This window comes from Balaenoptera acutorostrata, chromosome 1 (genome assembly GCF_949987535.1).
Source record: "Balaenoptera acutorostrata chromosome 1, mBalAcu1.1, whole genome shotgun sequence".
NCBI classification, from domain to species: Eukaryota; Metazoa; Chordata; class Mammalia; order Artiodactyla; family Balaenopteridae; genus Balaenoptera; species Balaenoptera acutorostrata.
Genome location: NC_080064.1, coordinates 167,852,036 through 167,877,113, shown reverse-complemented (window position 1 = coordinate 167,877,113; position 25,078 = coordinate 167,852,036). Strand labels below are relative to the sequence as shown.

Below are 25,078 nucleotides of genomic sequence, written 5' to 3'. Positions count from 1 at the left end.
CGTGTCCCCTGCATTGGCAGGCAGACTCCCAACCACTAAGCCACCAGGGAAGCCCCTCTTCATCTTATTTTAGATAAAAGGTGCTTTACATTTTTCTTAATGATGAAAATATGAAGAATGTAAGAATATTGTGTAATGCAACCAAATCAAAACATACATTGCTACTGTCTATTTCATTAATTCCACTTTATTAACACATGGCCAAGAGTTTGACTGTACTTTCAAAATAGGTACTTACCTATTAAAGAGCAAAACGGTGAGGTGAAGGATAACATCACTACCACTGGACACTGTTGGCTTCATTGTTTGAATATATCTGAGGGCTTGTCTGTGCTCACCCTGACTCATGAAGGCTTCAATAATCTTTGAATGTTGCCATGACACAGGTTTTACAGTAGCTGGGTGAAACAGAAGATCCAAACCACTCTGCAAAAATGACATAAAAATTGGTAAATACAAATATAATGTTTTGCTTTTAGAAAGAAAAAAAAAAAGGCAATATACTAAACCTACATAAACCAAGATAAAACCAATTTAAATATATCTGAAAATATCTACTTTAATCTATGATATTGATATATTTTATTTTAAATAAAAGCCTTATCAAAAGCCTCATACTTTTGAGACCCTGTTAAGCTAGTATATAGAATCTTTCCATCACCAGTTTCATACATCAATGCCAAATTCTGCCTTCTCTAGTTCACCCAACACACCAACCATATCTCTAACATATCAATCACTATATTTGCACTATTAGTAATTGTTTATTTGTTTCCTTCCTTCTTTAGACAATAAGGAACCTGGGGTTCCAAACTATTTTATCTTTGTACTGCCTAAGATGGTGCTTGGTGAAGGTACTGATTAAATTGAATCCTTAAATTACCTCTGGAAGTAGACTGTGTCATATCTTTAATATCAAATTTAAATCCAGTTATGTATTTTCTCTAAAATTCTAATAATTTACAAAAGCTTACATTATAAGTGAACTACAGACTTACCTCATAGTCATTATGATCTATCAGCCAAAACCCTTGAATAAGTTTAACCTGGCCCCAAGAAATGGCAAAGGCAGTTGGAAATGATTCAATGGAAGTATCCGTTTTGTTTGGAAAGGAATACATAATATCAAGTAGCAAATAAATAGTCTTTAAAAAAGAGAATTAAGGACAATAAACAAAAAGAAAAACTCCTACGTATATATTTGCAATAGGTAGCAACAGAAGATATCAGAAAAAAGGCTTAAGACACTTCTTTAAGTGTTCAGAAAGCCATTATGGATGTGCAGCTACAGAGGTATAGTTTTATTAAACGTGGCTACAGCCAATCCCACAACTGACTTCATTCATTCTCAATAGTAAGTACCACCACAAAGGAGATGAACTGAAGCATACTTTCTTCATGAAGTTAGTAGCTTAGCAAATTTAAGAAAGCTATAGACGAAATTCCAGTCATCCAGCAAAACCTGGCAGCCTTTAAGCAAACACATCACTTATTTTATAAATTATTAATAAAACTACACATTTTGACTAAGAAACTGACATTAGTATAAAAGTCTTATTTAAGAGACCACAAGGCTCAAACACAACGCCTAAGTAATTTAAGCTAACTTATAATGCATTCATATTCAGAACGTGAATTAACCTCAGAGAATGACCACTTGCTAGCAATGTTTTAGAGCAGCTGTCCTTAACTTTGGGAGTGTCTTGGACACATTTGAGAGTCTGATAAAAGCCATGAACCCTATCCCTAGGAAAATAAACTTAAAACAAAATTTTGCATAGATTCAAGGTTAACCATAGACCATCTGAACCCAACCAACAGGTCCTGGATTAAGAATCTTTCCTTTAAAACAAATCCAAATGTGAAATTGAGATTGGATGAGATGCATAAGGTTCCCACTAGTCTGACACTGAATGATTTTGGTAATACATAAATTATTTGATAAAATGTTAAAGGATACAACAGAATGCTTGCTTGCTTCGGTAACGTTGTCCAGTAGGTATATGTCAAGTAATGCCTATTAAAACAAAATTTAGTGCCTTGTATATATTCGTTCATTTATGCTCCTTGTTTTCCCGAGCCCGTGCCAGGTATGAAAAATCCCGCCCCAACTTTGGAGACTAAATGATATCATGTTATTGCAAACCTACATGTAGACTAGTAGGAGGATATTTTCCTGTGCCTCCTTCATCCCGTTTCCACAACTTCTCCACTCGATCTCCTAACTGAGAAACCATTCCATCAATCATCAAGCAATCAGGGTTCCACTTCCCTCTGCAATAAGGGCAACATGGATATTTAGCGTTAGTGTTAAATTATTATTATCAAAACAATAAGCACCAAACTCTTAAAAGTAATGATCTCAACTATCAAAGGCAGAAGAGATTCGAGGACAGGATCCCATCATGAGAAATCCAGACATCAAGGAAAATTAGTCAGATAAACCCTGAAGAAGCTTCAAGTTTGGTCATCAGCAAGTCAGTCAGTGAAGGTCGGATTCCAGGGAAGAATGTGGTCTAGCCAGCAAAACGCCTGAGGCTTACTTTTTACCATCTTGAGCAAATTACCAAAGAGCATGGCAGCTCAGTATAGAGAAAATAATACTGCAGTTCAATGTCAATATTTTCAGTTTCATCACTTGGACTAGTCTTTTAACTCATTAATTCCCTGACAATATATATTACTGAGCACCTACAAGGGGATAAGCAGATATGGACCTTGTCTGTTTCCTCATCTAATATTAATAACAGCAGGAGCAGTTACTAATTACTGAATGAAATTTTCTTATGAGTAAGGCACTGTAAGAGGTACCTTGCATATAATATTTTATTTCATCTTTATATTGACTTTATAATTTCTGTGAGAAATAGGATTAGAAAGCTTAGCCAGGGCTTCCCTGGTGGCGCAGTGGTTGGGAGTCCGCCTGCTAATGCAGGGGACGCGGGTTCGGGCCCTGGTCTGGGAGGATCCCACGTGCCGCGGAGCGGCTGGGCCCGTGAGCCACAGCTGCTGAGCCTGCGCGTCTGGAGCCTGTGCCCCGCGACGGGAGGGGCCGCGATGGTGAGAGGCCCGCGCACCGCGATGAAGAGCGGTCCCCGCACCGCGATGAGGAGTGGCCCCCGCTTGCCGCGGCTGGAGAAAGCCCTCGCACGAACCGAAGACCCAGCACAGCCAAAAATAAATAAATTAATTAATTAAATAAATAAATTAAAAAAAAAAAAAAAAAAAAAAAGAAAGCTTAGCCAATCTGCTCAAGGACATACACTCTGGAAATAACAGATCTAGACATTTTCAATATGCCTAATAAATCTCCCAAGTCAATGCTCACTATCGCAGATCAGTTACTCTAAAGTACTGGATCCCCCAACTTGCCATGCACAGCCTTATACAGATTTCCAAGTGAGTCTGACACAACAAACCCAGAACCAAGGTTTGTGAATCACTGCTCTAAAGGTTCTAAGCTGCTCTACAATTCTGTCATTCCAACCTGAAGAAGAAGGCTCTTTATAATCCCAAGGTAGAGCCAAGGCTCTAAACACTACTCTTTTTTCTTCTATTACTTCTATATATTTATTTCAAAGGAACCAACTACACATGTATTTAAAGGGAAGAGGGGAGTATGTATTTAAAGAAAAGAGGGATAAAGGAAATAAAGAAAAAAGTGGTTGAAGTGCTGAAATGCAAATGGTAATGGAAAAATAATGTAAAATAACTAACGTGATATATATTTTATGCTTTAATAAACAGTTGCTTCTAGTCTTTTTCTGTGTAAGAATTCTCAGGAAAAATACATGCTTAAATTATAGAATCTCCTCCAATAAATCAATCATGTGGTAAATAGTTTTATTTAGGAAATAATAAATAGCTATACTCAAGTTCTAAAATAAAGGTGTAACCATTAGGTCAAGGCAAACATTACAACTAAAATAGTAATGCTGGTGACAAATTCATATACTTTACTGAGAAGTCCATCCATTTAATCGTTTTATAACATGATGAATTCTGTCCTGAGAAAGCTTTAACTTCTTACACAAGTAACTTCTAAAATAGTTTTTGAAGGTTCTGGATGCACTATACCTTGATGAACGCTCACACTTCTGTCGACGACTGGTGTAGTAGTTCTGAATTACAGGGTAGTTGTAGCATAACCTTGACAACTGCACAGCATCATCTAGATGTTTTTTAAGAGTTAGAAGAAAAGCTAGTAATATTTCCAAAATATCCCCAAAATACTTAAAGTTACATACATTGATATTTTACTATAATTTTGTAATGTTCAATTTGCAGGCTTCTTAAAGTAATAAAAGAACACTGCACACCTTTATTCATAGATGCACAAATGAGAAAACTGAGTCTCTCATAAAAGTCTTGTAACAAAAGGATCCTGGCTTAAAACCATGGAAAAGCTATTCTAGAAAATGATTTTACTCCCTTAGGCACAAATGATAATTTAAAAGCAAGCAAGTTCACTATCTGTTCAAGTAAAACTCTAAGAGAATTATGAAAGAATAAGATCAACAGTAAGTATGCACAGTGGCAGAAGCACTTCTAAGTCCATGTATCCTGGAAATGCGAGAAGTTGGAGACTTTTGTTCTAAACAAATATAGTAAGTCAAATTCTCTAATTCTTGGTGCTCGAGGAGTTATTAGATAAAGAGGGTATTTAACTGATGGCTAATAATATTGGTTATTAAACATATTAAAAGAACCCTTAAGAGAAAAAGATGGACAAATTAGATTATAAAATTCATAGTTCTATGGCTCTAAATTATAGCCGGTGATATCACTGAACCCATCTTCAGAAGCCATGTTTCAGCAAATGTTCTTTCCTTTTAACCCAATAAACATGTATGGAACACATGTGTATCAGGCATGGGATGAAGCACTGAAGGTACAAAGTAGGGAAGAATGTAAGAAAAGAAGAATACAAGAAAACATAACTGAGGTGGTATAAGAAAGGAATCCTACAACAACAGAACAACAAAATTATAAAGATTTAAGAATGTTCCAATGTTAATATTTATAGATTAGGTAAATATTTTACCTAAGCCCTCTGGTAAAAGCCCAGAATGAGAGAACCAAAGAACCACTTGTGCATATTGACAGATGAGCTGGGTAACCATATACTTATTGCTTAAATCCATAAGACCTGCAAAGAGTTAAAATCTGTTGTTAGCTTTCAATTTATCAACCACAAATGAAAAATCAAGGCACTCAATAGTTTTCAAAAAAAGTAATTAATTACTTGGTGATTTTAAGCAATACGTATGTATTTTTAAACAAACTTAGCTTGAACAAATAATCTCCAAAATGCTAAACTAACTCATTGACTAAAATAGACACTTCAGGTAAGTATGCTTCTACATTAGCTATACTTCCATTTATCTAATTTCAGTAGTCAGATTTTTATATTAAAACAAACTAGTACAGTATCATTATACAGGCTGTTCAAACCAGGCCTTTTGATGAAACTGGCTGTTTTGCTTAAATGGCAAAACAGAGGAGAAAAATTACAATGACCAACTCTATGAATAAAAGCTTACGTATAATTTAAAAATCTGAAATTCTACCATTAGTACACTACCTTAACAATCCTTAATCCCCAAATTTCCCAACCTTATTTAATCGTCGGCTCATGGCACATCGAATAACATTCTGCAGCTTTCCATTAAAAAAAAAAAAAAATTCCAGCATTTGAGAAATGACGGCCTGTTTGCCCAGTAATCCATCTAATACATAGGAAATGTATTCTTTCTCGAAGTCAAGAAGTAAAAGTCAATGAAACACTCATTTATATAAGACAAAGAGCACACCTCTCTCGGTGATCTCTTGGGCCTCAGCTGCAAAACAGCTTAAGACTATATTAAGGTTGCTAAGAAGTAAATGGCACTGCTGGAGAGACTGTACAGTTTGTGGATCGATGAAACGACACGAACCATCAAATAATGGTGCACCTTTCAAGGATAAAATGTAAGATTAGTTTTGACACAGTACATCTGAATTAACTAAAGTCACAAATGCAAAACATATCAAATTCCAATTAGCAAGAGAATTATTCTATATGAGATCTACAAAGACAAGCTTCAAATGACAAATACCCTCAAGGAATCTAGAAGGGCAGATACAAATACAAATTTTTATTTTTTAAAAATGTAGAATGAGACTTCCCTGGTGGCGCAGTGGTTAAGAATCCGCCTGCCAATGCAGGGGACAAGGGTTCGAGCCCTGGTCCGGGAGGATCCCACATGCTGCGAAGCAACTAAGCCCGTGTGCCACAACTGAGCCTGCGCTGTAAAGCCCGCGAGCCACAACTACTGAAGCCCACAAGCCACAACTACTGAAGCCCGCACACCTAGAGCCCGTGCTCCACAAGAGAAGCCACCACAACAAGAAGCCTGCGCACTGCAACGAAGAGTAGCCCCCACTTGCTGCAACTAGAGAAAGCCCGCGCACAGCGACGAAGACCCAATGCAGCCAAAAAAAATAATAATAATAAAATAAAATAAAAATGTAGAATGAGGTAAGCAATAGGTGAGCACAGAGGAAAGTGATATAGATTCAACTTCAGATTCACTAGAAATCAGTTATATTCATTAAATGCTTCTCCTTCAAATAAATCTTTTATATCAGATCTTTTATGTACTATGTTGTTTTGTGATTATAATTTGATAAGAACTCTTTCTTTCACCTCCAGTCTTCAAAAGTGAGACAATGAAATTAAGACTCAGATAGAGACCTATTACAATATAATTTCATGCTTCCTACAATGAATGCACTGTAGACTCGGTTGTCCTCTCATTTCAAACTCAAGGTTGAGTTTACAAATGCACTTTTCGGAGAAGCTATTTTAGCAGCTATTGGTTACATCTTTTTAGATAAGATTTAATTACATTAATAATTATGTGTTATTTGACCAGAAAACAAATACCTTAATTCTGAATACTTCCTAAAATCATTTGCTTTACTTCCAGTACATTTAAAAAACTATTATGCTTTGTATTTTAATTATTCTTAGTTAAAAAAAAAAAAATTAACCAATAATAAAGCACAAAGCAGTAATAATAATGGTTGAGCTACCAAGTTCAACCCTGAAACACCACATTATGCTCAAAGCATAATAAAAGCATACAATTTATGAATTGAGTTGAATTTTTTTTTTTGGCCATGCCACGTGGCTTGGGGGATCTTAGTTCCCTGACCAGGGATCAAACTCAGGCCCCCGCAGTAAAAGCACTGAGTCCTAACCACTGGACCACCAGGGAATCCCCAAGTTGAATTTTTTTTACATAACTTACATAATCAGCCCTGAAAACATTTTCCTCTCAAAAAAATATTTTTTTCACCCTGATTCTGAATTATCAGGTGTTCCACACTTCAAATGTACAATGATTACTGAAATATTTAAAATTACTTATTTCATGTTTACAATTTCCTTTAAGTACACCTTAAAAATACTATACAGAACCCCATGTACTCTTATCAAATTTTGTTGGTTTAAAAATCCTCTACTAAGAATAACTTTTTAAATAAGTCCAATGTGTTCATTCATCATGACATAATAATACTAATAACAAATACATATATACTTCTAAATAAACTTAAATTTTACTTTCATGTACAGGGCAATCATATATTACCTTTAACATTATTTTCGCACTAGTTGGGCATAATGGGTTTTTAATATTCACAGAATACAAGAAAACTCAAAGCGTACAATTCACTAATAAACAAGACTAGATAATGACTAATGACATCTGTTAGTAGAAGACAGGTGATTGAGTTTTTGCCCTGCTATTTAGCTTCATAAATATTTTAAATGGAAAATGAATAAAGCTCATGAGTTAACTAGCATATTCTCTACTCCATCATTAGCATATTTTATAAATTAAATGCCTAAGATCAAAAGATAATTAAGCTATAATTCTGAAACTTGCTATTGTGGACATACCTAACATGCTGCCAATTTAAATGATCTGTTGAATTTAAGGAGAGTCCCTCTCAAATTATCCATGATGATTGCAAAGGATTACATGAATAAGTAATACGAAATTGACATTTTTCAATGTGGGATATTTTTATTGTTTTATTAAAGCTAATACATGCTCATTTAAAAAATAAATAAATAAATAAACAAACAAAAAATAAACGATCTGTTGAAAAATCTTGTCATGCTAATGTAAAAAGAAATAGTTTCCTTCTGGGACTTCTTTAAAGAGTTTGCAACTTCAAAATGATTAAAAATTATTATTGTTATATACTCAAAACATAAACCAAGATTAGTTTTTTAATATACTACTTACATAGTCTGTCAAATTCCTCTTTTGTGAGAACCGCTTTATTCCATGTCCATTCAAGAACAAAGCGCAAATTAGCAGCAGAATTTGGTTGTTCTTATTTGTAAATATGAAAGGGAAAAATAGAGAATGATTATTAATTACAAAAAAAAAAAAATTAGAAACTTTTCAGTGGAGAAACCTGACAGAAACCACCCTAACCAAGTGAGCGACCTTAACATCAACATTAATGGAGACAAACTGGTAACATGTACCTTCAGGGTATCACTTCAGGGAGCACATCAATTTATGTAACGCTATGGTAAAACTGTAAAATGTGAATCTAATCATGAGGAAAGATCAACAAACACAAACTGATAGGCAGGCTACAAAATAATACTGCCCATATTCTTTAAAAATGTAAATTTCTTCAAAGACAATCACTTAAGAATTATACAAGATTAAGAGAGAGTTAAAAAGACCTGAAAACTAAATACAAAATACATTCTGGATTGGATTCTGAATTCCCCCTCCCTAAAAATGTTACGAAGGACATTAGGGCAATTAGTGAGATTCCAATAAGGTCTACAGATTATAGACAATAGCATGCACCAATATTAGCTTTCTTGATTTTTATAACTAAAAAGTGTTTTTTTAAGTGAATATCCTTGTTCTTAAAGGAATATATTGAAGTATTTCAGTAAAGAAGCATGATGCCTTCAACTTATTCTCAAACGGTCAGAACAAAAACAATGTGTGTGTGTGAAGTGTGTGTTTATAAAGAGAGTAATACGCACAACTTGAATGAATCCCCAGAAAATTTTTCTGAGTGATAAAGAGCCAATCCTAAAAGGTTACATACTGTAGGATTCCATTTATGAACATTTTTGAAATGACAGAATTATAGAAATAGACAATAAATGAATGGGTGCCAGGCATTAGGAATGGGGTGGCGGCCGGGGGTAGTAGGCATGGCTATGAAAGGGCAACAAGAGAGGTCCTGGGTGTGATATAATATTAGAGACTTGCCAGATCTTATCATTCATGGAGGTAAGGGTACACTGTAAATGTCTTACAACTGCACGTGAACCTACAATTATCTCAAAGTAAAGTTTAACTTAACCCCCCGCAAAACAGTGAATTGATAGTTTTAAAAATACCAAAGTAGTTTTTAATTGTTAAAAATCATAATCTTACCTTCTGTTATCCACCTTTTGATACATCCAGTCAAAAGTCCCAGAGAGCTTGTCTGGATTGCTGCTGACAATATAGCTTCTAACTGTTCTTCCTAAACCATGTGTTAAAAAAAAAAAAAAAAAAAGGAAAGAAAGAAAAGAAAGGATATGTGATCAGAGACAGAGGTGGCAAGTTCTAGTTCAGAACACAAATTTTAAAAGGATTAAAAATCATTATGATTCACTAGGATGGCTATATACAAGGTAACAAGCATTGGTGATGGTGCAGAAAATCCTCATACACTGCTGGTGGGAATGTAAAATGGGACAGCCACTTTGGAAGATAGTCTGGTAGTTCCTCAAAATCTTAAACATAGAGTTACCAAATGACCTAGCAATTCCACACCTAGGTACACACGCAAGAGAAATGAAAACACATGTCCACACAAAAAGTGTATATGAAGCAGCATTATTCATAACAGCCAAAAATGAGAATAACCAAAATGCCCTTCAACTGAAGAATGGATAAATAAAATGCAGTATATCGTACAGTGGAATATTACACAGCCAGAAAATGGGATGAAGTACTGATACATGCTCCAATATGGATGAACCTTGAAAAACACTGTGCTAAGTCAAAGAAAACAGTCACAAAAGGCCATATATTATTTGATTCCATTTGTATGAAACGTCTAGTACAGGTAATCTATAGACAGAGAGTAGATTAGTAGTTACCAAAGGCTAGGAGAGAGAGACGGGAGGAAAAGGAATTGACTGCTAATGGGTATGGGGTTTGGGGGAAGGTGATAAAAATGCTCTAAAATTTAATGTTGTGATAGTTGTACAACTCCATAAATATACTAAAAACCACTGAACTGAATGGTATATGAATTAAATCTCAACAACACTGTTTTTTAAAAAAGCATTATATATCTCGTTTAAGAATCTATGAATTTCATGCACTACAGCAGCAAAGACTTTTTTAAAAAGGGATCATATGAACAAATAGATAAGTTAAACAGGAAGAGGGAGCTACAATATGATAAAGATTCCCCAAAACTAAAAACAGCATGATTCTAAATGGAGATTCATCAGAACAATTTACATTAAAATCAGAGACAAAACAAGGATGTCTGCTAGTACAATTATTTTTCTATAGTTTGTAGAAGTTCTACCAAATGCCATGAGAAAATAAAGTAATAAACAGAAACGGGGGGGGGGGCGCGGAAAGCCTATGTTTGCTGATGACTGCATACCTTGAAAATCTAAGAGATTCTAATTTAGTTAAGTAGATACCAAATGAATATACAAAAATCAACTCCATCTAGAAATGAACATAGGGAAAATGGTCTACTCATAAAAATACTACAAAACACTTAGGGATAAAAATAGAAAGAAACCCACTAGAAAATAATCATAAACTCTTACTGACAGATGTAAAACAAACCCTAAATAATTGGGAAGATATACCATTTATACCTAGATGATTATCAAAATGCCAATTCTCCCCCAAATTAACGTGAATATAATAAAATTCCCAAAAGAATTCCAACAGGAGCACTGGATAAAACCATCTTATAATTAATAAAAAAGAATTGCCTATGAACTTCCAAAAATTATAGATTAAAAAGAGACTGCATTACCAAATATCAAAGCAGTATATTAAAATGGTATAGAAATAGATAACTAGATTTATGAAACAAGATAAAAACCCAGAAATAGAACCCAGTAGATATGGACATATAATATCAGATAAAGGTGGTATTTCAGTAGCATGATAAAAGGATATTATGGGTCCTGTTTCACAAATGATATAGCACAGCTGGACTAATCATCTGGCAAAAAGAAAAATGTACCTTTACCTTATATGACACACAAAAATGAATTATAGCCTTAAATGTTAAAGAAACATTTAGGTGTTAGGAAAATTTTTTTAAGCCAGAGCTATAAAATGCATTTGACTATAAAAATATTATTTTGAATGTGGTAAGAGATACCATAAAACAGTAAGAGCAAATGATGGGGGAAATATCTGTAAGATTTACGACAGGATAAATACCTACATATTTTAATAAAGAATTTCTATAAAGACAACCCAATAAGAGAAAAGGTAAAACTTACAAATATGTAATCAATAGAAGAACAAATCCTGACAATATATGAAATTGCATATACGATATCATCCTTTTCATGTATATGGAGGGATAAAGAGATACAGGAAAGTATACATATCAAAAACTCCATATACCATACATACAACTAACAAATAATTAGCAAGCGGACACTGATGAAACTATGGCCCAAGTCTAGACTGAGAATACTTCCCAGAAGCCCTGTCTCCTCCTACCTGATCAAAAGCAAATCCCACTTACTCCTCCCATCCCCCATGGTAACCACTCTCCAGCCTTTTGTAGCAATCACTTTTTTTTTTTTTTTTTTTTTGACCGCGCTGGGTCTTTTTGCTGCACGCGGGCATTCTCTAGTTGCGGCGAGCGGGGGCTACTCTTCATTGCGGTGCGCGGGCTTCTCATCACGGTGGCTTCTCTAGTTGCAGAGCATGGGCTCTAGGCGGGTGGGCTTCAGCAGCTGTGGCACTCGGGCTCTAGAGCGCAGGCTCAGTAGTTGTGGCTCACGGACCTAGTTGCTCCGCGGCATGTGGGATCTTCCCGGACCAGGGCTCAAACCCGTGTCCCCTGCATTGGCAGGCAGATTCTTAACCACTGCGCCACCAGGGAAGCCCTAGGAATCACTTTCTTGCTTTTCTTTTTGTTTTACCTCTGTGTACGCATCACTAACCAATTCAGCTCAATTTGGTCTATTCTAGGAATAAAGTTTTAAAGAAGATACATGAAAAAAGTCAACAAAATGTCAATATTTGCATACTTCCATATACTTTAGTCAATTTTCTGAATTCAAATTATTCATGTATTATCTATATAAGTGGAAAAAACAACAAGGGTTGGATTAACAGATTCAAAATAATCACAGAAAACATTAAATGCTGTTTCATTAACATGGTTGAATTACAAGTATTTTTCTAGTTTCACTTTCTTTTTAAAACTTAGATATCATTGCTTTAACTAAACTTGATAATGTATAATGGCAGCGGGGGTGGGGAGGAATCAGTATTAATTCCCTAAAGTAAAAAACTTAAATAGAGCACTTAAAGTGTCCAACTCCTTAAGGATGATGAACAGTTCCCACACAATACTAATTTGGAGCCTTTGGCAGGGAAGGATAGTCAGTTTCATTTCCTGACCAAAGGGCCCTATGAGCAGGGCCACCAGGGCAAAATTTACCTGAGGTCTTTTAATAAATCTAATTCAGAGCTGCATAAAGCCATTTTGAATCTTGTGTTTTCAATTTTGTTGTTTTCTTGGAGGGGAGGGGAATGGAAGCCCACTAGCTTAAATGCAAATGCCCAGCCCATAGATTATCCAGGGACCATTAGACAGAAGAGATTTCTTCTGCACAATATATTAACAATTCTTCTAGAACATGCACCAAATAGATGGGCTAAAAAGATCATACTATTCGCAATGAACAAAAGAAGATTATGAACAAAACTATTTCAAAACCTCGAGCATCTAGAAAAGAAAGTGGAACTGTTGTAGAAACTGTTCAGGTTCCATTACTAAAGTGAACAAAATCTGTTGCACCAGGTGGATATCAACTAAAAATAACTTCAGGCTCAAACAGGAATAACTATTAGTCAGGTGGATGAAGAAACATTTTCTGTCTTTGTACCAACACCCAGTGCTACGCATGAAGCAAGAGACTTCATTACCGAAATCTGCGAAGATGATCAAGAGCAGCAGTTAGAAACTGGAGCAGTGTACACCGCCACAATAACTGAAATCAGAGACACTGGAGTAATGGTTAAACTATTTCCAAATATGACTACAGTACTACTTCATAACACACAACATGATCAACGGAAGATTAAACATCCCACTGCTTTAGGATTAGAAGTTGGCCAAGAAATTCAGATGAAATGTTTTGGACGTGATCCGGCTGATGGAAGAATGAGGCTTTCTTGTAAAGTGCTCCAGTCTCCAAATAGGCTTCTCTTAAAAAAAAATTCTTGTTACTTGTGGCTAAAAATGGAACATCACACCACAGCCTTTATCTCCTACCCCTACATCATCACTGTGTCTCACTAAAATGATGGTAAAGAGTCAAAAAAGGTATAAATCAACAAGGACAAAGAAAAGAGAAGGGAAGGCATCATGGGATAAGACAGCTCAACAAAATTTTTGAAAAGCAGTACTAAGCAGAGGAAAGGTGACTGACTTAGCAGTGTGAAGGAAACCACGTCCTAGAGTCCCCACAGAGGGGAACTATAGATGAGAATAGAGCCAGTTTGGCTCTCAGAATCCTATCAGGTTAAGTTCTTGGGGAATCCAGGTACAGAGGAAAGTGGGTGAAAGAGTGATCAAACATGGGACTGAAAACAGGCAACGGGTTCAAACTTAGTATGTAGAACAGACAGTCCCCACCCTTCTGTTACCCTACAGCAAAGAACTGTGGAGCCAGCCTGATAGATCTCTGGAGACACAGAATAGCCCCAGAAAAAAAATCTGCGTTTCTCAACTAAAATGGTGCACATCCAATCTATCATCCTAAAGTAAAAGACACCTCTGGATGAACTCTATCCACACAAAACACACAAAAGACAGTTTATAATCTGTTACTGACTCACTTAACATATGAAAAGGTAACTAAGAACCACCAAACATTTAAGGATAGCCACCAGATCAGAAAGACTACAATAATAAAAATAACTCCAGAGAAAATAGAGATAATACATGGAACTAAATAAAACCTGAAACATACATAGCTAGGAGAAGATATTTCATCCATAAAATAGAACAGAATACTATGAAAAAAGGATGATCAAAGAGTAAGAGCTCACAGAAATTTTAAATTGGGGCTAAATTTTTAAAATCTAAAAGAAAGAAAGGGAGATGAAGAAATCTCCCAGAAAATAAAATCAGAGGCAAATGAGACAAACAGTTGGAAAGCAAAGATAAGCTAACCTAAGATCAACTCAGACAGTCAACATTTGTCTAATGGGGTTCTACAAAGAGCAAAAACAAACTGAAAAGAAAAAATTAAGGTTTTGTGAATGACAGGCTAGGCAAGGGTTTCTGATTTTTTGTTAAGGCCATCTGGAAACTCCAGGAAAAAACAAAAGTTATATAAGAAGAAAATGTTTATGTAGATATCCACAGTCAGTTCCTCATCCACGATTCAACCAACTGCAGACAGAAAACACTCAGGGGGAAAAAATTCCAGAAAGTTCCAAAAATTTCTCGTGTGCCAGCAACTGTTTATACAGCATGTACACTGTAGTAAGTACTTTAATCTAGAGATGATTTAAAGTACTTGGGTGGGTGTGCATAGGTTACATGCATATACTATGCCATTTTACATAAGGTACTAGAGCATCCTTGAAATCTGGTATCTGTGGGGATCCAGGAACCAATCCCTCGTGGATACAGAGGGATGACTGTAAATGACTGCACAGTTAATATTTGCTCAGTACAGTAATATAAAAGGAGAGGGGAGAGAAAGGAAAAAAAAAATCTCCTGATGATAATAGTATTGAATATTTCTCTTATTTCTATGAAATTAGGTATTAAATTCCAACTGCAGGTGTTAAATCGCCAGCAGCAATATTTACATTTCGTCTGATATTTAAAAGGCCCTAACAATTCATTATGTTACATACCTGCAATTATTTAAATAACTTAATTCAAACACTACTTGAGGGGAAAGTTAATAAAACATTTTCTCCTTCCCCACAGGAAAATGACCTGGGATTGGTTTACTTTCTTTAAGCACATTTTACTAGCAAACACCAACTTAAAATAAATGTGAATTATAAGTTGTCACCAGGCAACACTGTTTAAGAATATCATCTGACTGGTAAAATGTATTGGGACTATAAAAACTGTGAGTGGATTTTACAATATTTTTATTTATATATCCATTAGGAAATTAAGATTTTGGCTTCCATGACTAAGTCTGACCCCCATAACTGTCTTGTGTTTTGCAGGAACTTGGAATCTTCACTAAGAGGCTTTCACAAGACACTTGTTTCTGTAGCGCAGTGGTTCTCAAACCATCACAAAATCACCTCAAGGGCTTATTAAAATACGGACTGCTGGGCTCTACTCTTGGAGTTTCTGACTCAGTAGGTCTAGGGCAGAAACCAAGAACTTGCATTTCTAACAAGTTCCCAGGGAAGCTGATATTGGGAACCCTAATTTGTGGCTATGGACTGTGAGATTCACCTAAGTCAAGATGGTTTCCACTCATGTGGTCTCATTCTCTTGCACCTATGCTGTTCTCTCCGGGGGCTAGAAAATGGCCCCTCGACTGTTATAATGACTTCTACTCATGACATGCCTGATGCAGCCATGATGTGTTTCCTAGCCTATAGACCTGGTGGCAAGTTAGGCCTATTGGGTCCTGCAGGTATGAATTTCAAGCCAAACCCAAGAACCACAGCTACTGACTTGCAGAGTTGGCATTATACTACTTAATCTACCTTTTTAGAAATTATCTAATAGATTTTTGTTATAATAGAAAGCTAATAACATGTGATCCAAAAGAAACAACAGAGTTAAAAATCTCTCACCTGACTTAAACTGGAAGGTTGAATATCAATAAGTCTTGGTGAGAGAAGGCCAGCCACAAGACATCGATTGTAACTATCAGGAATGACTTCATTGAGAGATGGTCCTGATTTCTTTAAAAAAGTCAAAGTCTATAATAGATTGATTAATATCAGTCACTATTCAATTCAAATAATCACATTTAAGAATAACTAATAAACTCATCACCCTACTTTACACTTAACATTTTGAATACAACTAGAAGGCACTGAATGAAAATTGTGGAAGACTACATTTCTGTACTTCTTGCAGGGAAAAGTGCTTATAGGTTCTTGAGGTAACCAATGCTTGCTAGTTTCAAATAATACTACTGATAAGGATATTTTAAGTTGTTTATTTGTAAGGTAACCCTGTTACCTTCTATAAAGCTGACAGACTTGGTAACAGATCTTAACAAACTTAATACACAAAGGAAAAATCTTGCAGTTTATTCCTCTTGGTCTAATGTGAAAGAGATCTGATATGAAGTATAAATATGGCATTCATCCACATCTAGCTGATTATCATTTAAAGGGTCTGCTACTTTGTGTTTTCCTGGAAAAGTATTTTCAACATACAGTCATAACCCACTCTGGCCCAGTCACTGTGCCACTGTGCTAGGTACCTTCTTTGCATTACTTTATTTACCCATAAGCTTTCTGAGAAGGAAGAGAAATAAGAGGATGGATAAAAAGGGATGCAGTAAAGCACTGATTTACTTTTGCTTGAGGTTTAGGAGCTAACATCCATTTAAAGCTGCTAAAAACATCCCAATACCTTAGAGCCTAGAAGGCTGCCATCAGTAACTGATGCTACTAGCTGCCAATCTCACAAACCTAGCAGAAGCTACCTTTTAAGACGAAACAATAGTTTATATAAATAACACTAAGTAAAGTTTAAATCCATGATCTGACTTCAGTTCAAGAAGAAACACTCTATCCAAGTTGTTATTTGTTACCTACCTCCTTCTGAAAACCACTACAAGTTATATGAACAACTCCTGAGTTTAACAAACAAGTGGCATCTAAAAAAAAAAAAAAGATTAAAAAAAATCCACTTATATATTATATTTGGGATGGTATTAATACAATAAAATTTATCTTAATTACAGATTCCTAGGCAAGGTATGGAATTACTATATACAATAAATTTTTAAGTAATTTGTCCACGTATTTCTATCCTAACAAGATACCAAACCTTATCACAAGTGCACTTAATATGAAAGTTAATCTTTTCTAGCAAATTCAAAATACTGATAATTTCTCTATAAAACATATAAACACTAAACTTCTTGTGTGCATGTATCAAGTTAACTTCCTAACTTATCCATATATTAACTAATAACAATGAGAAATGAACAATACACTATACATACACATACACACAGCACAAATACAAACACATACTCTTGCATGTTATTTTTCTCAAAAGGTAATGTTAAAGAAATACATACCAAAGTTGTAAGTACTTGGGTTAAAAAACTGCTCAGGAGGTGGATATGAAGGAGGAACTCCTCGACTTAAACTTCTCTCATGTACTAATATATCCAAGATGTAATGTGAAGAAGTCCTACTTACAACAGAATCCAGTGACCACAATGCAAAATAAGAGCAATTATGTAGATATTCTCCTGATCTAAAAGAAAATTTTACACAATTATTAAGTCAATGAACTGCTACACATAAAAATTCCTATATATGTATATATAAATAAATACATACATATATACATAGAGAGAGAGAGAAAAATCATACCTTAACGAATCTGGCATTTGTGCATGATACCAACGATTTATGTCGAAAAGCCCCAAATATATAGAAGGCTTTCCCTGTCCATATATATTCACCTGCCAGGTAAAGACTGAAACGCTGGTGTCAGGAGACAGAGCTAAAAGAAAAGAAGATAATTTTAAAAAATAGAACAAATAATCTCAAAATAAATCCCCCAAATAAAATTAGAGCAAGACTTCCTCATAAATTAAGAGGCTTAATTCATATTTTTTTTTTTTTTTTTAATGAGGATCTTGAATCAGATGCGTATGTTTGATTGATTGATTGATTGATTGATTTTGGCTGTGTTGGGTCTTCGTTTCTGTGTGAGGGCTTTCTCTAGTTGTGGCAAGCGGGGGCCACTCTTCATCGCGATGCGCGGGCCTCTCACCGCCGCGGCCTCTCTCGCCGCGGAGCACAGGCTCCAGACACGCAGGCTCAGCAGTTGTGGCTCACGGGCCCAGCCGCTCCGCGGCATGTGGGATCTTCCCAGGCCAGGGCTCGAACCCGTGTCCCCTGCATTAGCAGGCAGACTCTCAACCACTGCGCCACCAGGGAAGCCCAAGAGGCTTAATTCATATTTGATTTGATTTGTCAAGACACATTTCTATCATTTATTCTATAAGAAGAGATTCATTCACTTGTATGTTGACTGTTTTTCTATTTCAAGAAGACCTTATTAAAAAGTACTCATTGGCAACTTTGAGGTATTGTAGGTAGAAAAGTAGAAAACAGTTTGAATGAAAATTCTCCCATGAATATGTCACTGCTACCAGAGAATATCAATACTTAAAATGGATGCCTTCAGGCTTTAGGGCTTAATTCTTTAGAAGAATTCTAGTTGAGAAGGATTGATCCAGCTATATGGTAACGGGTGGGGTGGGGGGAGATAGGTACCTGGATGGTGGCTGGCCTAGAAGGATAGGAACAAAGTTAAGAGATCAATAGAAGGAAAGAGGAAAGTAAAAATCTGAGGCACAACTAATAGGCAATATAAAAAAGAAGATGTGAGTGGGGAATAAGAGACAGGGTTTGATAAGTTCTGTTTTGACGTGTTTAGCTGGATGTGAAGAATGGATCACAAATACAGATGCAGGGACTAGGACAGAGGCAATCTCTGGAATGAATGAGCTAAACCATGAGAATGAATCCCAATAAGAACAAACAAAATCAGGGCCCCACTGAGCATTCCCAGAACTGAATAAACCTATCCCATTATCACATTCAATCCTCACAACCGACCCTTTGCAGAAGGTATAAGTGTATTATTCCCCTCACAGGTAAGGAAACAAGAGGCTCAGTCACAAATGTTAAATAATTTATGAAAGGTTTCAACTAGTGACAGAGCTGGGACTTGAATCCATGTTGGTTGGATTCTAAGATCTATGCAATTTTCACTATGCCAGGATGTTTACCAGGAAGAAGGAATAACACTAAAGGAGACAAAAAATTCAAGGCAACCAAAGCATGTTTGCCGTATACGTCTCAAAAAATACAGAGGTAAACATTATTCAGAGACTATTCAGACTATTCATACTAGTTACAACTAGAGACCTTTTTTTGTATGTCTGTCTGTTTTGAGAGCTGGATCAAAATACAAGGGTTCTTCATTTTCTTAATCTATTCAATTCTTGAGTTCTACACATGGCAATCTGGAGAGCAGGACATACCTCATATCTCATACAGATCTGAATAAATTCCACAATTAGTATTCCAATGAACTATAGAAAACAATACCTGTCATATATCTTAAATCAAGATAAATCTTAAATCAAGTATTCACATGATATATAATAAGAGTACTTTTAACCAACCTTCATTCATGCCTTCCTCTCTGTCACCATGAGATCGAAATTTCTCTACAGTTTGACATCCCAAAAGTTTGGTATTACCAGTCTGGCCCCTCAAAGGAAACATGCCACCTGTGAGGTCCAGTGTATATCTTTCTTCACAGTACTCTAACCCCTGAAATAGAAAACGTACAGCAATCTATATCCTAATAGGATTCTAGGAAAAAGTCATTCTAAAATTAAATGTTCTCTAAAAGAGTTTTCTTACAATACAAAGAAAAAAAAGTTAAAAGACTGAAGAGAACAAATTATTGAAAAGGGTTTTAAAATTTTATATAGCATAAAACACAAATAAAAAGACTAAATTTAGTCTCTCAAAAATAATTACCAAGAAATCTTCTAAAGCTGCTACCGAACACGGGAACCTTCATGCACTACTGGTTGGGGTGTAAACTGGACCTAAGCATTAAAATTATATATACGTATACTCTAGACCAGCAAACCTACTTCTGTGTTTTCACTTAAGTTCTTGTTCTAAAACAGTAGTTCTTAAATTTTTGTTCACTGATCCCTGTAACAATCTGACAAAAGCTATGAATTTTTCCCCAGAAAAATGCATACAGTTGTCCCTTGCTGTCCATGGGGGATTGGTTCCAGGACCCTCTTCGGATACCAAAATCTGTGGATGCTCAAGTCCCTCATATAAAATGGAGTAATATTTGCATATAACCTACGCACATCCTCCCATATACTTTAAATCATTTCTAGATTACTTATAATACCTAATACAACGTGAATGCTACGTAAATAGTTGCTGTGGCACGGAAAACTCAAGTTTTGCTTTTTGGAACCCTGTGGAATTCCCCACCCCCCACCCCCGCCCCGCATATTTTTGATCCAAGATTGGTTGACTCCACAGATGTGGAACTGGAGGATTGGGGGGCAGGGAGAGGGACGACGAGGACACTGTGATCATAAAGATGCCACACATAATTCAGGGGCTTCACAAATTCCCTAAAACCCAACCACATACCATCAAATACTAGGTTAAGAAAGCCTGTTCTAGAGAAGTTAATGTGATGGCTAACCAAATACGGCTACTAGCAGCACCCCACTATTTCCTCAAGAATTCAGCCAGAAAAATAGTCATCTAAAACGCTAGATGCATTTATCCTCTTTTACAATTGCAAGTGACAAGACTATAAAGTCACCCCATGGCTTACTGCTTGTTATCTTAGAGCAAGAAAGTGGGGTTATTTTTCCTGGCTACCAATTAGGCCACAAGTTTGAGCCTTGTCTAATCCCCTCATTTTAGAGGAAAATGACACCCAAAGATTTTAAGATTGCTACCTTGGTAAAACACCAGTCTCCTGATCCCTAATCTAATACTTTTTCCATTATATTACGAATACGGTATTAACTTGAATAGAAGAATAACATTTCAATATCTCAGTATCTTAAAACAAAGACTTAAAACAGGCAAACAATGAACAAAATGGTACTCTGAACCCATACTACCATTACCATTTACCTCATATAAAATTTGTCCTGATGCCAAACACTTTCTGTCACCAAAGGCCAGCTGAAGCAGATGCAAACTCAAAACATCCCCTTCACTGAAAGAAACAGAAATTAGCTAAGGAGAAATAATATCGTATTAATGCATTAAGTACCTTTTATTGTCCAAATAAATTTAATCTGCATACAATATTGAGTGCATGTGACAAAACTGAGGTCACTGTAAAGAATTTAGTTTTACTTGGTTGTTTTCACAAAATGTAGTCCTTTGAAATAATAACTGATTTAATTCTTTATTGATTCTAATTAACTAAAGCTTATGTTGCTTGCATATTTTAGGTGACATCTTATGTGGCTGAGACTATAACTATTTACCCAATATTCCTTCTCCCTTTCTTCAATAGGTGTGCTTTACTTAGGCAATATTGGAAGAAAAAATAAATGGGATACAAAAATTGTTCAGATAAACGTCCCTTCTCATTCACCACATGGAGCCTTCACAAGGCACATTACTCAAGCTGCTGCCAGCCCACATTACACTCAGATGGATGGAAATACGGATTTCACTTAATGAGGAATATCCCAATAGCTGTCTCTATATTTTTATTTCTATTTTCCTCCAGGACTGAAAAAGTGACAAATCAATTCTTCCTTCACTGACTTATTCACTAAAGCGTAAGACAAAACCTCAAAGTGAGGACATCTAACACCAAAACCCAAGCTGACCACAATTCATGTACGGACTTGGGAAGAGAAAGTATTAGGAGCAGTTATCAAGATCATGTCATTTATACCACAGACTTAATTGTTTCATTGATCATCAAAGAAAGTCCTAAACACCAATGAAAAATAAGAGAAAATCAATACTTACACTGTCCTAGCATTGGAAATGAACAAGCTTAACCAGTTTGAAATTAAATTGAAAGGAAAGATTTCTCACAAGCTATAGCTGGAATAAAATTAAAGCTTATGAAAGACAGAAAAATTAACTGAATTAACCCTAGGAATATACTGCAAAAGGCAAGTAGAGGGACTAGAGAACACAGTACAGATACATAAAAATGAGAGAGGCATACACAACAAAGAGAAAAAAGGAATGAGATTATAAAAGAGAAAAAATGTTCTTATGAGAGAACATAGAAGGCCATAAAGATTGCCTAAGGAATAAGAGGTTGCCTACTCATGTGTATTGGCTTACTCTCTGAAATAACACCTAAACAGGTCAAGCAAGCACCATTTCTTCTTACTAATATCTCAGAATTACTCAAACATGCAGAAACAATCATTTACCTTTTAACGTCATTTCAACTACCACTTTCTAATTCACTGAATTTATGTCGCTTTCACTAAAAAGAGACAACACAGTACAAAGCTTCGCAAAAGAAATTAACTGCTACTCCATTCCTGACACGTATTTAAAACCATATGTATCACACTTACCTATCTTGTGTAGACTGAACAGCCCACAAGTAACAGCAATTACGAGGATCATTCTCAGGTTCTTGAAAAGTGACAGCATATACAGGAACTCTTCCACCTTCCAACTGTGTGTAGTATCTATAATAGGCACAAAAATCAGTACACTTCATACTTTTAAGTTACAATTTCGTGAAAAGGAAGAAGATGCCTCATGTAAGAATTTGGGTTAGAGCAGCTGCTGTTCATACAATCGTCTTATCTTCAAAAATACACAGGGTACAAGACATCAAGACAATGACCATGGCACCCCACCTCCCAGGTAGAACGGGGAAGGGTTAAAATTACTAAAGCACATGCATATACACATGCGTGAACTAGTCCTTCCAGGCGTGTAAACGTATGCCATGATGTACAGTTCCCCAATAACAGGTACTCTAGAAAGAGACGAAATACTGCCACAACACTCTATTTCAGCTGCTCGGGTTTAGAGTCAATTTCCCCATTACAACAACAGAACGAGTTAGAATCTGAAGAGTTCTCACAAACCCTCTGGAAAAGCATAATCAGTGAAGAGATGATGGCGCTAAAGAAAACACTGTAAAAGCCAGGTTCTCCAGGCACTCCTTTGGGAGCTATTCAAAAACAAGAGCTGATAAAAAGGTATCAACAAAGAGAGTTGAGATGGACTTCCCATAGGGAGCTACTAGGCAATAGCATTGCCACTTCATCACTGGCACTTTGCAGAAAAATTTGACTTTGAGGAAATGCAAGGACAGTCAATGTTTACTTAAGGGGCTAGTAACACTAATATCATCAAAGAACCCAACAGTAAAAAATGGGTATAGATGAGAATCTTTTTATTTTCTACCTCTCTCTTTTTCCTTCACTTCAAACTTGGCAAATATTTATAACCAAACACAGCCAAGTAGGTACCAATTTGTTGGTGAGACGAACGGAGCAGAAAGTTTGGAAGGGTGACTATTTTGTTGACTCATTTGCAAGACAAATTACTCAAGAAAATATTCCAATATTACTTGGAAGAAAAAAGAAGAAATAAATATTAAATTGACAACTTAAGAGACAAGTAGGTATCTACTTAACTCTTAACAGAGATTAGACTTAAAACCTATAGTGCCTTACCTCCCTCAATAAAGAGTCAATTCCTCAGCAATTTTAACAACATAAAGATTAATAAAAAGTATCAATATAATTATACTTGGGGGAAGTTTTTGACAGCATAAAAAATTTTAAACACAGTATTTTGTAACTTTTTAAAAAAGCTTTTGTTTTTCTGTCAACTGAGAACTACTATTATTAAACTACCTTACACATATGGTTATGTAGAAAAGTACTTCTGAAGGAATTCATACTATACAAATACGTAGTTTATCTTAACAGAGTCATAGTTACTGGCAAATTGAACACCACAATGACTGCAATGCCTTTTTTTCCCCTGGCCGAGCCACACTGCTTGCAGGACCTTAGTTCCCTGACCAGGGACTGAATCCGGGCCACAGCAGTGAAAGCAGAGTCCTAATCACTGGACCACCAGGAAATTCCCTGAAATGCCTTTTAAATACACTGAATCAACCTAAATTCATGTGCTAGGTCACTCCTTTATTATACCAAGTTATGATTTAATGCAATGGAAAATTACATAGTCATTCAATCATTATCCTATCTTTTCCTGTTTATGCTAATTTTTAAATATTAGTAATTGAGAACAAGTTACCTTCACAAAGAAATTACCAATAATCACATAATCAAAGAGAAAAAGTTGTACTTACTCTCTTTTCATGCTTTTCATATTCCAAAGTGCTAGATACCCATCAGAAAAACCAACAGCAAGCTGATTTGTCCGGTTTATGTAACTAAGGGTTGAAACGGCTGTTCCTGATGGGCTTACTAATTGAAAACACAGATGGCGTCCCTCTCGCATCACATTTTCTCTGATGTGTGGTACTTCAGCTGGGATACCAGTTATAACTTCAAGGTCTAATAAGTAAATAAGTAAGACAAGTAAGATTAACAAACTATAAACAGCATAAAAGCAAGTGTGTCGCCCATTATTCAAGCAGCAACTGAAAACTACTGGGGTCAATTAAAATAAGATTAGTGATAACAAAGCATACTGAACTATAAAATAACCACCTTTATTTTAAATGCTATAATTTTCAAAGTACATTTAATTGTATGATTTCTTAAAAATCTCATAGTACACATCAAATATTATCTAAAGTAGACTTTATTTTAAAAGAATTAAACAATTTCCTTAACAATCATCAATAAAGCTGATGGTTTCTTTATTCAAATTTAGAACTGACAACCTAAATATTCCCCTTGGAGAACGGCTGGTTCCAAGTCAGAAGCAGAAAATATATAAGACGAGCCGGGCACATCCTGTGTCAGAAATCTAGGAAGCTATCAAAATCTGAGGGGATGTGTCAGACTACACGAAGGTGCCTTCGTTAG

The 25,078-nt window shown here is 35.7% G+C and overlaps 1 protein-coding gene across 2 annotated transcripts in view; it reads right to left on the bottom strand.

Moving 5' to 3' along the window:
- AHCTF1 (AT-hook containing transcription factor 1) overlaps positions 1–25,078 on the bottom strand; it is an 83,729-nt gene that overhangs the window by 35,095 nt on the left and 23,556 nt on the right. For both annotated transcript variants that reach the window (XM_057547694.1, XM_028162535.2), the window contains exons 5-21: positions 24,394–24,601; positions 22,628–22,744; positions 21,201–21,285; positions 19,694–19,844; positions 17,865–17,997; positions 17,564–17,745; positions 17,073–17,134; positions 16,095–16,223; positions 9,471–9,561; positions 8,301–8,390; positions 5,814–5,954; positions 5,045–5,149; positions 4,078–4,171; positions 2,151–2,274; positions 1,961–2,017; positions 999–1,145; positions 239–426 (exon numbers count right to left, since the gene is read on the bottom strand). In XM_057547694.1, coding sequence (XP_057403677.1) covers positions 239–426; positions 999–1,145; positions 1,961–2,017; positions 2,151–2,274; positions 4,078–4,171; positions 5,045–5,149; positions 5,814–5,954; positions 8,301–8,390; positions 9,471–9,561; positions 16,095–16,223; positions 17,073–17,134; positions 17,564–17,745; positions 17,865–17,997; positions 19,694–19,844; positions 21,201–21,285; positions 22,628–22,744; positions 24,394–24,601 — 2,104 coding nt within the window. The remainder of the gene's footprint in view (positions 1–238; positions 427–998; positions 1,146–1,960; positions 2,018–2,150; positions 2,275–4,077; positions 4,172–5,044; positions 5,150–5,813; positions 5,955–8,300; positions 8,391–9,470; positions 9,562–16,094; positions 16,224–17,072; positions 17,135–17,563; positions 17,746–17,864; positions 17,998–19,693; positions 19,845–21,200; positions 21,286–22,627; positions 22,745–24,393; positions 24,602–25,078) is intronic.